This window comes from Moschus berezovskii, chromosome 14, assembly GCF_049115385.1.
Source record: "Moschus berezovskii isolate FMDL1 chromosome 14, NW_MosBer_1.0, whole genome shotgun sequence".
Taxonomy (NCBI): domain Eukaryota; kingdom Metazoa; phylum Chordata; class Mammalia; order Artiodactyla; family Moschidae; genus Moschus; species Moschus berezovskii.
In genome coordinates this window covers 87,929,898-87,945,061 of record NC_142473.1, presented here as the reverse complement: position 1 = coordinate 87,945,061, position 15,164 = coordinate 87,929,898, and the positions used below count along the sequence as shown (strand labels likewise).

At 52.2% G+C, this 15,164-nt stretch overlaps 1 protein-coding gene across 1 annotated transcript in view; it reads left to right on the top strand.

Moving 5' to 3' along the window:
* Positions 1-14,150, top strand: part of OSBP (oxysterol binding protein) — a 29,101-nt gene extending 14,951 nt beyond the window's left edge. Inside the window, exons 8-14 of the mRNA XM_055424195.2 lie at positions 3,049-3,294; positions 3,561-3,681; positions 8,408-8,511; positions 9,524-9,619; positions 10,671-10,852; positions 11,787-12,007; positions 12,111-14,150. Coding sequence (XP_055280170.1) covers positions 3,049-3,294; positions 3,561-3,681; positions 8,408-8,511; positions 9,524-9,619; positions 10,671-10,852; positions 11,787-12,007; positions 12,111-12,253 — 1,113 coding nt within the window. The 3' untranslated portion in view covers positions 12,254-14,150. The remainder of the gene's footprint in view (positions 1-3,048; positions 3,295-3,560; positions 3,682-8,407; positions 8,512-9,523; positions 9,620-10,670; positions 10,853-11,786; positions 12,008-12,110) is intronic.
* The last annotated feature ends 1,014 nt before the right edge of the window (positions 14,151-15,164 follow it).

The following is a 15,164-nucleotide window of genomic DNA, read 5'->3' as shown; positions in this document are numbered from 1 at the left end:
GCTGGAGATCACGACTTCTGTTTTTGGTGGTGTGGCTGGTATAAGAACTGGGGATTCCGCTGCCTGTGGATGAAGGGGACAGTGGAGTGTGAGGGGCTGCAGGTTCTGCCCGCGTGCTATCCGGGGACAGAGGCTCCCGGCCACTCAGGGCCTACGGAGCAGTGAGCGGTTCTGCCTCCCGTGGACGTGGACGGCATTCTGCCCAGACCGTCTTACCTGTCTTCATACCCCTGATGTGTAGCCAGGGCCTGGCACGTATATATCGTTCAGCAAATGTGAGTCTTGGAAATGTAAGCATGTAGGACTTTTGGTAAAAAAAAAAAGACTCCTCTCCAGACCGGAAAGGGCCGTGATTAGGCTCAGTGGAGAGAAACATAAAATGATTGGTTCACAGGGTGGGGCGGGGGTCTTGAAAAGAAGCCCCACTTTCTTGGCCCAGCGCCCTAAGCAAGTGCTAGGAAAGGGGGCTGGAAAGGCCATTCGTCACCACGGAAGTTGAGTTCCTGCTCAGAGGAGCATCCGCGCCCAGGTGGCCCCTGCTCCTGTCCCCATCGGTTCCTCTGGTGCTGCCACTGCCTGGCCCTCACCCCTCACCCGCCTGTGCTGGGTCACAGGAGGCCAAGCCCCGGGCAGTTTCCTCCCCGTCTGCGGGCTATGCCGGCCCCGGGTGCCCTGGGCGAGGCCCCAGAAGGCATCTGGAGTTGGTGGGAGGAGGGAGCCGCCCCAGGGTGCTCCCTGTGGCTGCGTCCTGGGCCGCGCTCCCGCTGGACGGGCACGGAGGCCTCAGCTCCTGCGCGGGCCTGTGGCCTCTGTGTGCAGTGACCCCACGCATCCCTCAGTCCCTGCAGCCTGCCGACAGCTTCCTGCTGCTGTCTCTGGGTTGTCTATTATGCTGCCCCACTCTCCCATCAACCATGTCACTAATGCCCACTCCCTTCCACTTCAAAGTCTCAGAGTTCTCTGTCCCCCGTGAGGCCTCTGAGTGGTAAAAAAGACCAGTAGGAAAAGCCTGCCTGCTCTTGGGGATGCTGTGGGTCCTGGCACAGCTCTCGGGGGCAGGGCCGTGCGTGTGATGAGCAGTGATGACCTGAGGATGTGATGATCCTCGGCCGCGGGGCTCACCTGTCCGAGGCTGCCAGCGGAGCGCGTCCCCGCCCCACTTTCCCCGAAACGTATGGAAGCGTTAACTGCACGTCGGCTGCAGCTCAGCCCCTGAGAGATTTTGTCCATGTAGTTAATAAGTGCCCGCTTTTGAAAGACCTGGAGGATTCACGTTCTGTCCATCCGTTTCCCCTCTGTGTACGCTTTTCTCACTATACAGCTCTTCTCTCCATGGATAAGGTGGTGCTGGAGTGTGGTACTCGAAGACTTTTAGTTGAGGCATGGTAGATCATCCTTCCCCATTGGGAAATTTTCGCAGGGAAATGCTTGGTTTATTTCTCAGAAAAAAACAGGCCCTTTTTACAAAAAACATAAATGCATAGAAAAATGAAACTATTAAGGATGGTTATCTTTGGGTGATGGTATTTCAAGTAGATTTTTTTATCTTTTAAACTTTGTTTCTCCAAAGTGTCATAGTGTAAATTACAAGATATTTCATAATTGGGAGGACAGAAATATTAGGGTAGTGTGTGACTCATAGAGATTGGCGGGCAGGAGGTTGGATAAAAATGCAGAAAAAGACAGGAAAAGAGGTAGGATTCTAGGAAAGGAAATTGTCATGTTTGTTTCCGTAACCAGAGCGTTGCTTTTGGTCAAATTCACTCAGTACAAAGTGCGGTTTCTTTTTCCTTCTTCTCTTTTCTGGACTCAGCACTCGAGCTGCTGGTTTTCAGGCTTGTTCAGCTGTGCTGCTGACTAAACAGCGTTATGGGCTAACCTGGGAACCTAACTGCTTTTGATAATAAGTCTTTAAATAGTAAAGTCATCGTACGTTCCAAACAGTCCACTTAGAAGGTGGCTCTTCGGGGAGAACAAAGTCTCTTCACTTCTCTGCCCCCGGTGGGTTGTGTAGGGCCTGGCGCCCAGGAATCTGCGACGTGAGTGGACATTTCCCCAGGAGAGGCACACAGAGACACACACTCGCTTCTGTAGGGCCTGGCGCCCATGAATCTGCGACGTGAGTGGACACTTCCCCAGGAGAGGCACACAGAGACACACACTCGCTTCTGTAGGGCCTGGCGCCCATGAATCTGCGACGTGAGTGGACATTTCCCCAGGAGAGGCACACAGAGACACACTCGCTTCTGTAGGGCCTGGCGTACATGAATTTGCGGCATGAGTGGACACCTTCTCCCCAAGGGAGGCACACAGAGACACACGCTCGCTTTATCCTGTAGCCGAGTGCCCTCAAGTTGACTCTAAAACTGGATGACAGGAGCACGCAGAACCCTCTCCCCGCCCTGGTGTGAACACTCCCGGTCCAGAAACGCAGCTGTGCAGCCTCAGAGAAGAAGGCAGCACCCTGGCCTCCTCTCCCCGTCAGAACCACCCGCTCCTGACTCCATGAGCCCTCCTCTCCCCGTCAGGACCGCCCGCTCCTGACCCCACGAGCCTCCTCTCCCCGTCAGGACCGCCTGCTTCTGACCCCACGAGCCTCCTCTCCCCGTCAGGACCGCCCGCTCCTGACCCCACGAGCCTCCTCTCCTCGTCAGAAGGGCTCCACGCCCGGCCTCCTCCCCGGGCGTCCTTGTGCCCAGGCCCGTTCCCTTTTCGTTCAGTTGTTCGATGCCTGTTGATGACAGTCTCCTGGGGCCAGGCATCCCGGGCTCTTGGTATGCAGTGCTGAGCAGAAGAGGCATGGCTCCATCTCAGCTCCCAGTTACAGATCAGTGCAGGTGGAGAGTACCCAGTCCCAGCGCACCGCGGAGAGCGGGCTGTTCTTCGGGTCAGCGCTTAGAGTGTCCCCACTGAGCAGAGGCTGCTTTTCCCAGGGATCTGCTTTATCGTCTTGGCGTCTCAGTGTGTGTCTCCACCTGTGGAGAAAAGAAGAAACGGTGTGGTGTGGCCGTGTGGGCAAGGTGTTTACATCTGCTCTTTTCCTGACAGGTGAACTTTAACGAGCCCTTGTCCATGCTTCAGCGCCTCACTGAAGACCTGGAGTACCATGAGCTGCTAGACCGGGCTGCCAAGTGTGAGAGCTCTCTAGAACAGCTCTGTTATGTTGCAGCTTTCACCGTGTCCTCCTACTCCACCACTGTCTTCCGTACCAGCAAGCCATTCAACCCACTCCTTGGGGAGACCTTTGAGCTGGACCGGTTAGAGGAGAATGGCTACCGATCCCTCTGTGAGCAGGTGAAGGAGCCTCAGGACTGAGGCACGCTTCCTGTTTGAGGAAGGGGGGATTCGGGGGGTTGCTCCCCACCCTGGGTGTTAGCATTTGCAGAAATTCCAGACCCCGTCACCCCAGACTGCCTTCCTTTCCTTCAGGACTTCAACCCTGGAGGCCCTGGTGTTCACCTCCTGCTGTGGGCATGCGACGTCCAGCGGGAATCTGGGTGTGACTCGGCGGTGTCTCTTCTCCTTCCTGCCTGTTTATTTGAGCTCCCGGTCTCTTCCAGGTGAGCCACCATCCCCCCGCGGCTGCACACCATGCCGAGTCCAGAAACGGCTGGACACTGCGGCAGGAGATCAAGATCACCAGCAAGTTTCGTGGCAAATACCTCTCCATTATGCCCCTCGGTAAGGCCGGCGCCTGGGTAAGGGTTGGTGCTCCGGAAAGGAAAGCTGTTCTGGCAGAACGGAGGAGGTTGCTGGTTCCGGGACTGGGAGCCTGGAGGCCTGGTTCGGGCACTGAACCTGGGAGCCAGCTCTGCAGGTCACGTAACTTCTCAGCCACGGGTGAATGAGGGCTAAGAGACTCTTTAGGGACCCACTCGGTCACAGGTTCTTTGTTTTCTTAGCTTATGTTTAATGTGTCTTTATTCTGGGGGCTTCCCTGGTGGCTCAGATGATAAAGAAACTGCCTGCAGTGCAGGGGAAGCAGGTTTGATCCTTGGGGCGAAAGATCTCCTGGAGAAGGGAATGGCAGCCCACTCCAGTGTTCTTGCCTGGAGGATCCCATGGACTGAGAAGTCCATCGGGTCATAGAGAGTTGGACAGGACTGAGTGGCTAACACTTTGACACTTCCTTTTACTTTTAAGTACTATGTTAGGATATACATCTCAGCGTACATTTAAAAAATTCTGTCTTTAAACTGGTGGTGTTGCCTCTTATTCCCTGGCAGGCAGTTTCTCTCCATAGATCAGAACTCCTATGACTGCAAGGTTAGGTTTCCTAGTAGCCCCTCCCCCTCCCTCCACCAGAGCGGTTAGGTATCATTTATGTAACAGCTAAACTCCAGGTAAGGTGAAACTTTGTTTTAAAAGATCTTATTGGATTACAAGGTAATTTTGCACCAGGACCTAAAGGATCCAGCCTAGGAATAGAAATCCTAGTATACCATGTTAGCATGTCTGTACTTCAGGTGAAAAGCGGTTATTCGAAAAGTGTAGCAGGCTCTTGATGCTCTTTGGAAGTTCAGCGAGAGCAGCACGTTTGACCCTGTTCGTGTCAAAGAGTGAGTGCTGGTCTGCAGGAAAAGAAACCCAGAGCAGATCGAGAGACCAAGTAGCCTGGAGACGGCTGCCAGTAGGCGCCTGGGCTCGAGGTGCCTCTCCCTTTCCTGGCTCTCGTCTTTCAGGAGGCAGAGCTACAGGGCTGGGTTGTTGCAGGACAGCTTTCTGCTTTACTCCACCCCCTGTCTCTCAGAAAACACACAGTGTAGCAGGCACAGTGCAAACTAGACGCTAGGAAAAATCGAAGGATGTTGGAAGTGAGACTGAAGTGTTAACTTTTTTGCTTCGTGATTAACATGCAATTTCACCCCGAGTGAAAAGGAGACTAAGTGATTTCAGTCTTGATCTTTCCCTGAAAACCTGTAAAAAGGTTCTAATTGCTTAACTGTCTTTGAAGCGAATAGTTTCAGAAGTGTGTTAGGTTGCAAGTACTCAACACTTGACATGTTCACACTTAATCTGCAAAACTCAAGTGTCAGTGGTTACATTGTCATGTAAATTTCATCCATGGAGAAGAGTTTCAGAGCACCCTGAGGATCACTAAAGGGGTGGATTATATGTATTTAATTCTGAGAGGGTATGGATTTTAAAAGGAGCAGTAGAACTAAATTACCCGTAACCTGCTGCACATTTTCTCTGTGATTGGACTAATTTCAAATTCTTTAAGGGGTAAACAACTATAGGAACATGATAAAAGTGGTGGATCCAGTTTTTTAAGAGTTCAAAAAAAATTCTTTGTTCAGATTCCATTCCTCTGGTTTTTTTAAGGGTTCGATATTTAGTGTATCTACCACATACTAGATGTAGTTCTAAGATGTTTGGGAAAATATAAGTGAACAAAACAGAGATCTCTGCCTTTGTAGGGAAATGGAACAAAGAATTGACGTAGTGACAGGAACGGAATACAGAAGTATAAAGGATTTCCAGATGTTAGCCCTGGGGATGGCTGTATTTAATATTTTTGCATCCGTGACTTGGAAGGAGAATCGTACAGTTTAATTTTCACATATTCAGGGACGTTCACCTCTCAGAGGGTAAATTGTTAAGCCGATAGATGTCACTGGTGAAAGAGGTACAGACAGGGTTATAAGTGAGGCAAATAGAAGTCTGAGTCTTCTTGTAAAACAGACTGAAAAGGTTAGAATTCTTGCCATCTGGAAAAAAGAATGCTTCTAGGAAATGTAATTGATGTTTGCAAACTATGGAGACTGAGGTAGAGGATAAATACGAGCCTACTCATCCACTCGCTTTGGAATTGAGTGGCAGCTTGCAGTTTAAAAGAGGTACATTTAAATAAGACTACTCTTTCATAGTTTGGGGTTCTCAGACCTGAGAAGAGTCACAGTCTAAGACTATGAATGAAGCCGCCACTCAGCGTGTTGATCCGTGTCAGTGACTGCTGGGCTCCGTGTACCTTGAATTTGCTCCAGGGGCACTTTGGTCAAAAAATCCTCCTTTTGTATTTTATCGATTTTTCAGGTTCTACTTTTTGCTTAGAGCGATTAATCCATCTGTGTTTATTATAATTACTGATTGATTAGTTAGGATTTACATCTGCTATTCTGGTATTTTGTTTCTGTAGATCTTATGTCTTTTTTGTTCCTCTGTTCGTGCATTAGTTCCTTCTTTGTATTAATCAGGCTTTGTTTAGTTTACCATTTTAATTCCCGTGTTATTTCTTTTACTGTGGTTTTTAAAGATATTTTTGTTGTGGTTACCCTGGGTATTAAAACCTTCTAATAATCTAGTTCAGATTAATACAGGTGAATTTCTACAGTACAGAAAAACTTTGCCCTTGTATGGATCCATTACCTTCTCCCTCCTTTGTGCTTTTATTGTCATACAAACCATTTTTCTACATTGTAATTCTATCAACATTGTTTTATAACTGTTGCTTTACATAATTGTCTTTTAATGGTGGCTCAGATGATAAAGAATCTGCCTGTAATGCGGGAGACCCAGGTTTGATCCCTGGGTTGGGAAGATCCCCTGGAGAAGGAAATGGCCACCCACTCCAGTATTCCTGCCTGGAGAATTCCATGGACAGAGGAGCCTGGCGGGCGACAGTCCATGGGGTTGCAAAGAGTCATACATGACTGAGTGACTAAGCACTTGCTGGTCTCTTAACTTCTGGTAGATTTAAGTTACTGGTGGCTCAGAGGGTAAAGTGTCTGGCTGTAACGCAGGAGACCTGGGTTTGATTCCTGAGTCAGCAAGATCCCCTGGAGAAGGAAATGGCAACCCACTCCAGTACCCTTGCCTGGAAAATCCCATGGATTGAGAAGCCTGGTAGGCTACATACAGTCCATGGGGTCGCAAAGAGTCCGATACGACTAAGCGATTTCACTTTCACTTTTCACTAGTGTCTTTTCATTTCAGCCTGAAGGACTTCCTTGAGTATTTCTTGAAGATGAGGTCTGCTAACGATGAATCCTTTCAGGTTTTGTTTTTCTGGGAACGTCTTGAGTTTTCCTTTGTCCGTGAAGGGTAGTTTTGCTGGACGTGGGATCCTGGGCTTGACGGCCTTTGTCTTTCAGCGTCTTGACTGTGTCCTCCCACCGCCTGCATGGTCCCTGCATGGTCTGCGGGTCGCTTGTCTGTGATGCCGTCACTCCTCTGTCCCTCTCAGGCTCTGACGATTCTCTTTGACTCTTTCTGCTTTGATTATGGTGGGTTTGTACATGGTGCTCTTGGAGTTGATGCTGCTTGGCTTTCAGTGGCCTCCTTGGCTGTGTGGAGGAGTGTTTTTCGTCAGACTGGGAGAATTCTTGGCCATTATTTCTTCAAGTACTCCAACTGTTATCACCACTTCTGGCCGCTGTTGTGTTAAATAATTGCCACTGATTGTTTTGATACTTGCCCCAGGGAAGAAGCTTTTTGAGGTGAGCTGGTGCTGAATCAGATCCAATAAAGATAAGCCCTGTGAGTGGGACTTAACAGGGGACCAGACAGGTCAGGTAATGACAGGCTGCTGGTTTCCAAGGCTTCTACTGGGCTGGGGAGAGGGCGATAGGACTAGGGCTAGGGCAAGTTACAGTGCACACAGTTCATTTTGCTGCTGAGATTCAGCCCTTTTTCTTGAATAAATGCTTCTTGGATTACTGTAAGCCTTTGGTTAATTTCCAGAGTTGTGAAGAAGTTGATTCAGATCACCTTTGCTGTCCAGGGACCCAGCTGAGGCACCCCACTGGCAGACACCTCCAGGGCCCTCACGAGTAACAGAGACGCTATCACTTGGGAAATTGCAAGGGTTTAAATGTTGGACGAAGACCAGACGAATTCTTTACTATACGACACAGGCTTACACAGCTAATGAGTGGTGGAGCCAGTGAACCAGTTCTGTCTGATTCTAGAGTACTGACCACCAATGTGCTCTTTTCCGCATAGTTCAGGCGCTCAGTCGTGTCCGACTCTTTGTGACCCCATGAATCACATCATGCCAGGCCTCCCTGTCCATCACCAACACAAGGGAGTTTTTTTTTCATGTTGGGGTAGATTTGACCTGTTCTTGTTAATTTTGCTGCTAGTATGGCAGGCATAGTTAGTGAAAAGACTGGGGTTTTTGCTTTCATTTTTATTTCTGCTGTTGCAGAATACTGTTTTTCAGTTAAGCTGCATCAGTTGTTAGTGTTCATCATTAATTATATTTTATTCATATTTAACAAATTTAAAAATCAAGTGAAAAATTTAATACTTCCAACATTTGTAAAGATTATAAGTCCTTTCTGATGAACTGTTTTCTTTTTAAAAGTAAGACGTATTGATAAAGTCAATCCATCATTATTTCCAGCCAGCACGGTGCTGTTTTTCTAGTGTTCGGCTTAATGTGTGTGCCACTTTCTGCTTCTAGGCAGCATCCACTGTATTTTCCATGCAACTGGGCACCACTACACTTGGAAGAAAGTGACCACAACAGTGCACAACATCATCGTGGGCAAACTGTGGATTGACCAGGTGAGCAAGGGCCTCTGAGCGCTTCTGAAGTTCAGAAGAGTGCTCACGTCCATCTTTGCAGGGTTCAGGACGCGTGACCTGGACCCAGACTGCCGCTTCTGGCCTCAGTCTCACTGAAGGGGTTCCTCTCAGGCAGCAGCGCCATTGCCAAACTGCTGACTTTGTACCCCAGATTACCGTCTGTAAATGACCAGGTTACCATGTTTGTTCGATGACTGCTCTGCTAGAACTGTGTTAGGAGCCAGGAAGGCTCCAAGAAAGTAATAAGCGCGGCTCCCACCTTCTGTCCTTTGCGCATCAGACATTTAATGCCGGGTGGAGCGCGGGGTCTTTGGGGTACCAAGTCAGATGGGGCATTGTCCCTCAAGAGTTACTTTATCATTGGAGACTTGTGACAAATATGTGAAGGATGAAAAATATTTGACAAAATGACCCGCATAAGAGGTGTACTAAGATAATATCTAGTTATCAATTTGCTCTTAAGACAGTGGTTGCAGTATATTTAGGAAAAAAGAGGGAATATTGTCTGAGCAGTGGGAGAGGCTTCACAGTAGGTGTAGGAATGAAGCTGAGTCTTCAAGAGTGCATTGGGGTTCACAAGATAGAAAGGAGGAGAGAATGAAATGAATAAAATACAGAAAAGCCCACCACGTGTAGTCTTGGAACTGTGAGTAGAATCATTTGATTTAAGCACAGAGTTCAGGAAGAGCACGAGTGGAGGATTGGTTTGGGAAGGGAAATTATTATGTGAATATCGATGTGTGTGCTGAAGGTTGCCACCTAACGTGGCACACAATTTAAAAAAAAAAGGTCATTTGGCCTTGATTCCAACCAGTAATACCAAGATGATAAAAGCATTTCACAGCATCTCGAGACTGACGGAGACCAGAATCTTAAGTGTACGAGCTCTAGAACGTAAGACTGAAAAGAAGAATTATGAGGTGTGGGGCTTAGCATATATCCAAGTCATTCAGTCTTAATAAAACAATCCATGGTTCTTTTCTTTTCATAGTCTGGTGAAATTGACATTGTGAATCACAAGACGGGAGACAAGTGCAATCTTAAATTTGTTCCTTATAGCTACTTCTCTCGGGACGTGGCGAGAAAGGTAAGAGAAGTTGGAATTAAAGTGTTTTTCACCTAGTGTATGTCCTGTAGAGAGTCTGTTCCTTTGGAGCTGGCATAGAGGGATGTGTGTGTGTGCAAAACGGAGAGGTAAAGGAGAACCTCAGCAAAAGACAGTAAGTTAGAAAGTAAAAGTCGCGAGCAGTGAGAGATTAGAATTGGCCCAGTGGTGAGGGTGCTTTCGCTGCTGTGGGCCCAGGTCCCATCCCTGGTCGGGGAGCTGAGACCCTGCAAACTGAGTGAATGTGGCAGACAAAGAAACAGAAAGGACCACGAGAGACTGAAAATGGGAGACACCGCGGCAGGCCTAGGGACGGATGCGGGAAGAAGGCTGGGAGACACCGCGGCAGGCCTAGGGACGGATGCGGGAAGAAGGCTGGGAGACACCGCGGCAGGCCTAGGGACGGATGCGGGAAGAAGGCTGGGAGACACCGCGGCAGGCCTAGGGACGGATGCGGGAAGAAGGCTGGGAGACACCGCGGCAGGCCTAGGGACGGATGCGGGAAGAAGGCTGGGAGACACCGCGGCAGGCCTAAGGGACGGATGCGGGAAGAAGGCTGGGAGACACCGCGGCAGGCCTAGGGACGGATGCGGGAAGAAGGCTGGGAGACACCGCGGCAGGCCTAAGGGACGGATGCGGGAAGAAGGCCCGCGCGGTGTGACCCCGTGAAGTCTGAGCGAGGCTTCTGTTACCACCGCAGCGGCATTGTGCCGGGAGTTGTGTTAGGAGAGTGGAGACGTCCGTCTGTGGTCTCTGAGTTCTGGGGAAAAGACCACAACGTAATCCCCAGTACGGTCAGACGCTTCTTCTGCGTACATTGTACAGATAAAAACCCCTGTACCACACAATGGCAACGAAGCCCCCATTCATGGCGCTGTTCCTTTGAGCAGTTCAGGCACACGCTCACGGAGTAAGTCGAGCGGCTCCCCGGAGTCTGTGCAGCAGGGTGCGAGCCGCATATGCCCCAGGGCTGGGGCGTCCTGGGCGTGACCCCGCTGCCGCCGTGCTCCCGAGCCTGCTCTGCCCCCCCTAGGTGACGGGGGAGGTGACCGATGCGTCCGGGAGAGCTCACTTCGCGCTGCTGGGCACGTGGGATGAGAAGATGGACTGCGTCAAAGTGCAGCCGGCCCCTGGGGAGAACGGGGGCGACGCCCGGCAGCGCGGCCACGACGCGGAGGAGAGCAGGCTGCTGCTCTGGAGGCGGAACCCTTTACCGTGAGTATCGCGCCGGCCCCGCCCCTGCCCTCCTGCTTCAGCCTGCGCGGACCGCAAGGCGGCCCTGTGGGGTGGGGTTGTCGCCTGCTTTGTCCCAGGAGAGTTCGAACGACTCAGACCACGCCTGCCAAAAAATAATTTGGTGTCTCCACCGACTCGATGGAGGTGGGTTTGAGTGAACTCCGGGAGTTGGTGATGGACAGGGAGGCTTGGTGTGCTGTGATTCATGGGGTCGCAAAGAGTCGGACACGACTGAGTGACTGAACTGAACTGAACTGAAAGGTCCTTTGGTGGACAAGGAAATGGCAACCCACTCTAGTATTTTCTTGCCTGGGAAATCCGATGGACAGAGGAGCCTGGCAGGCTGCAGTCCATGGGGTCGCAGAGTCAGACACGACTTGGCGACTGAGCAGGCACACACCCAGAGGGCCTTCGGATTGTGATTCAGAGGAATATTTTTCTGTAATTGAGAGCAGAACTGTTCAGAAACGGCCAAGGGAGAAAGATGCCTACCTACTGAGGCCTAAAGGCTTATGGCAATATGATGGTCCCTGAGATAATGTCCAGGACGTTGGAAATAATTAAGATGGAGACCGTCTGTCTGCTGTCATCATTTCATGTGTTCAGTCCTTAGTGATAGCCAAGGTTATCTCAGAAAGTGGTAAAAAAAGCAAAAGGAAGTTTGAGGTTTTATTTAGTAGAATGTTTCAGTCTTCCTAATTTCAACTGAGCATAAGCCACGCCCAGGAAACCTTCCAGCCGGGGGGCCCAGGGAGGGGAGGGGTGGGGGTGGTCCCGCCGGTCTCCTCTATAGGTGCCCCGACAGGCTGTGTGGACACCTGGGGCTGTGTCCCTGGGGCAGCTCAGCTGTGCTCTCACTCACGGGGCTCTGGGCTCTGGCATCGCCCGGCCCTTCCTGACCCCTGCCCTGCAGGAAGAACGCGGAGAACATGTACTACTTCTCCGAGCTGGCTCTGACCCTCAACGCCTGGGAGGCCGGCACCGCGCCCACCGACAGCCGGCTGCGGCCCGACCAGAGGCTGATGGAGAACGGGCGCTGGGACGAGGCGAACGCGGAGAAGCAGCGCCTGGAGGAGAAGCAGCGGCTTGCGAGGAAGAAGCGCGAGGCCGAGGCCGTGAGGGCCACGGAGGACGGTAAGGGCGCCTCTGCCCCGCGTGGCCGCGCCGCGACTGCGGGCCGTGTCCGCCCCGATTGAGGGAGGCGCCCGCGGCCCTGACCCCGCCTCCTGCCCGACAGGCGCGGCCCACGACCCCTACAAGGCGCTGTGGTTCGAGCGCAGGAAGGACCCGGTGACCCGGGAGCTGACGCACATCTACCGGGGCGGCTACTGGGAGTGCAAGGAGCGGCAGGACTGGGACTTGTGCCCCGACATCTTCTGATGGAGCCGCCGAGGAGGAGGAGCCCGCGGACTGCCGCCCGCGCCGCCGCCCGAGCTCGTCTGTCTTAACCAATCACTTGTTCCGAATCAGTCACCAGAAGCAGACCCCGTTGGTGGTGATTGGCTGGTTGCCTTAGCTGATTGGCCCTGAAATCAACCTTCTGGACCCCGCGTGCGCGTCGGGGAGGCGCCCCCTACTTCCCCGGAGTCGGGGGGCCCACCAGCCCCCCCCACCCCGAAATGCTGGCCCTCACCCCCCGGAGCAGCCACTCGGCCAGGCCCGCGGAGCACGCTGCTGCGGAGCGCCCGGCGCTGTGCAGCGGGAGCTGATCCTAGAGGTTCCCTCGAAAAAGAAACACGTTCAGACTTGGCGACGGAGCCGTGGTGGAGCCGAGGCGCGGCCCAGGAGACGCCCGGGTCGCACGGGGCCCCCGTGAGGGGCTCGTCTGCAGGACCGGGACGCGGGGAGCTCATGCTTGAAAGGAAGTGTCTTCGCTGGTTGGCACAGCCCGCTGCTGTTCTCCGCCTTCCCTGATGCCCGCCGGGCCGCTCGGGTGGCGCAGGAGGGTCTCCTTGTCCTCACGGGGGGCTTTACGGACTCACTCAGGCAGAGAGCTTCGGAGAACCCGGAGCACGAGGCCACGTGGACACGGCTGGCCGCCGCCCCCTCACCCCACCGGCCCCGCCGCCTTCTCTGCTCTCCTGGCTCCTCTCTCTCTCTCTGTCTCCGGGCACAGTACCCGCTCAGGTTTGTGCCCCGAGGGACAAAGCATTACCTGCCCCGTTCTGACAGACTTCAGAATCCGAGAGAAGGCGTTTATCCCGAGGGAGTTTTCACCATCTCAGAGCCCACGGACTGAAGCCACTTGTGGAATAATGTGTTAATACCTGTATATTATATATATGTAGAGAAAAGGCCGAATTTTCTGTTTGATTTCCCGCCCTCCCGTTAAGAATCTTGCTCTCTGATCTCACTTGTCTCCCCGGGACTCTCGGACACACACGGGCGGATGGGAGACCCTTGGGCGGGCCCGTCCGCGGGCACCCGGCAGGGTCTGTGTCCGCGGGTCACATCCTGGGTGCCCACTGCCGTCTCAGCTCCGCTCTTCTCACCCGACTCTTGGGGACGAAGCCCTGCCCGCTTGCCCAGCGTTGGGAGCATGTGGGTAGACGGGCAGGAAGGGCCTTTCCCGCCGCAGCCCACCTCTGTCCGAGCCCGGCGCCACATAGCTGATCCTCCTTCCTGGGCACGGGCTGCAAGCCCGCCTCGTGGGTTGGGTAAGAGAACCGCGCCTGTGTGGCCCCGGTTCCCTTCTTTTTTTGTTCCATTTGTCTTTGTTCGGAAATCTGACCCCTGTGCCGCCCACCCTTGGTTGAGGATCACAAATCGAGGTGCCTTCCTTGTCTGCTCTTCGTTAGTGTTCTGTTTCCTAACTGCCGAGCCTCAGCCAGTGTGGGTCCTTGCGGGGAATCATTCCAGGGGAAGCCGTCCCCGCAGGGAAGCTGGATTTCTGCCGGGGAACCAGGCCTGCTCCTTCCCCGCCCGCCCTCCTTGGCGGCCGTCCGGAGCTGCCTCCGGGGACTCGCTTCCCAGCGCGAGCGAGGGGTTACGGCAGCCTCAAGGGAGGCCCACAGAAGCAGCGACCCCGCTCCTGGGGGTATTCCCCGCCCCGGAGACTGAACTCCCTGCTCTGTCCCCCCCGCCCCCTGCCGCCTCCTCCATCTGCACTACGTTTCCAGCCTGGTCCTCAGATTTCTGCTCAAGGAAGAAGCTTCGAGTCCTTCAGGTGAAATAAAGTCACACGGAAGCAAAACAAAACTATATATATGTTCGGTTTTTTTTGCCTTATTGTTTTTTTTTTCCAAGAAAACTACTAAATTAAATAATTTTTAAAAAGTCAGATTGTTTGTCTGATTCACTTCTGAGTAGGAGGCGATGGGAAGAGGTGAACTGGCCCCACAGTGATTTGTTTTTCGGGAGTCAGGGAACTTGATCTTCATGGGAAACTGAGAGAAAAACTGGGCATGGATTTCCAGATGTTTGAATTGAATGTCACCCACCTATTTAAATTCTCAGGATCTTAGCTGATCCACGCAGGGATTCAAATTCTGTGTTTTGAAGCATGAGCAACTGAGAGGTGATTGGAAGACTTTAGAAAGACATAAGGACACTGAAAATGCCAGTTTAGTTTTTCTCTGCAAAGTTCAAGGAGGGGAGAAAGTGGGCAAAGCGGTGGAAGGGGCTCGGAGGCTGCGGAGAAGGGCAACGCCAATTCCTGGCCTGGGGGAGCGGCCCCTGTCTGAGCATGTATTTCTGTGTCTAGGGTCCTGAGATTGGAGCGCCCAACATTGCCGGACTTCCACTTAAACAGTTTTTAAGACATTCATGTTGTCACGCTGAATATGAAGAAAGATGCTCAGAAAATAATTTACTCAGGGTCACGTAGTTGATTGGTTAGTCACACCATTGGAATTCTGAGCTGGGTTTGTTTAACCCTGGGGCTTGCGACCTTTGCAGCCTTGTGTGCTGTGAGACACTCGGTTGGAAGGCAGTGGGTAGCTAAGTCATTTCCTCCTCCTGGGCTATACATTGTGAAGAAGTGGGTATCTCTCTTTCCAGAAGCTTCTTAATGTGTATAATACTGTGTGGGGAATCCTACCTGAAGGAAGGAGCATTCCTGAAGTTTGGCCTCCAGACGCCTTCACTTCCCAAGGTGCTCATGCCCACAGAATCAGTTGCATTGTCAGGGTTTATTTTTTCGAGCCTGGTTCTTGGGAAGGCCGCTGATCTGGTATTTGCCCGATTCCCATTATGGGCTTGGTGTGAAGTAGCAGTGGTTTTTTTCTGGCAGCTGCAACATGGTAGTACACCCCTGACATTTGTGAGAGCTGCATCCTACAATCTTGAATAG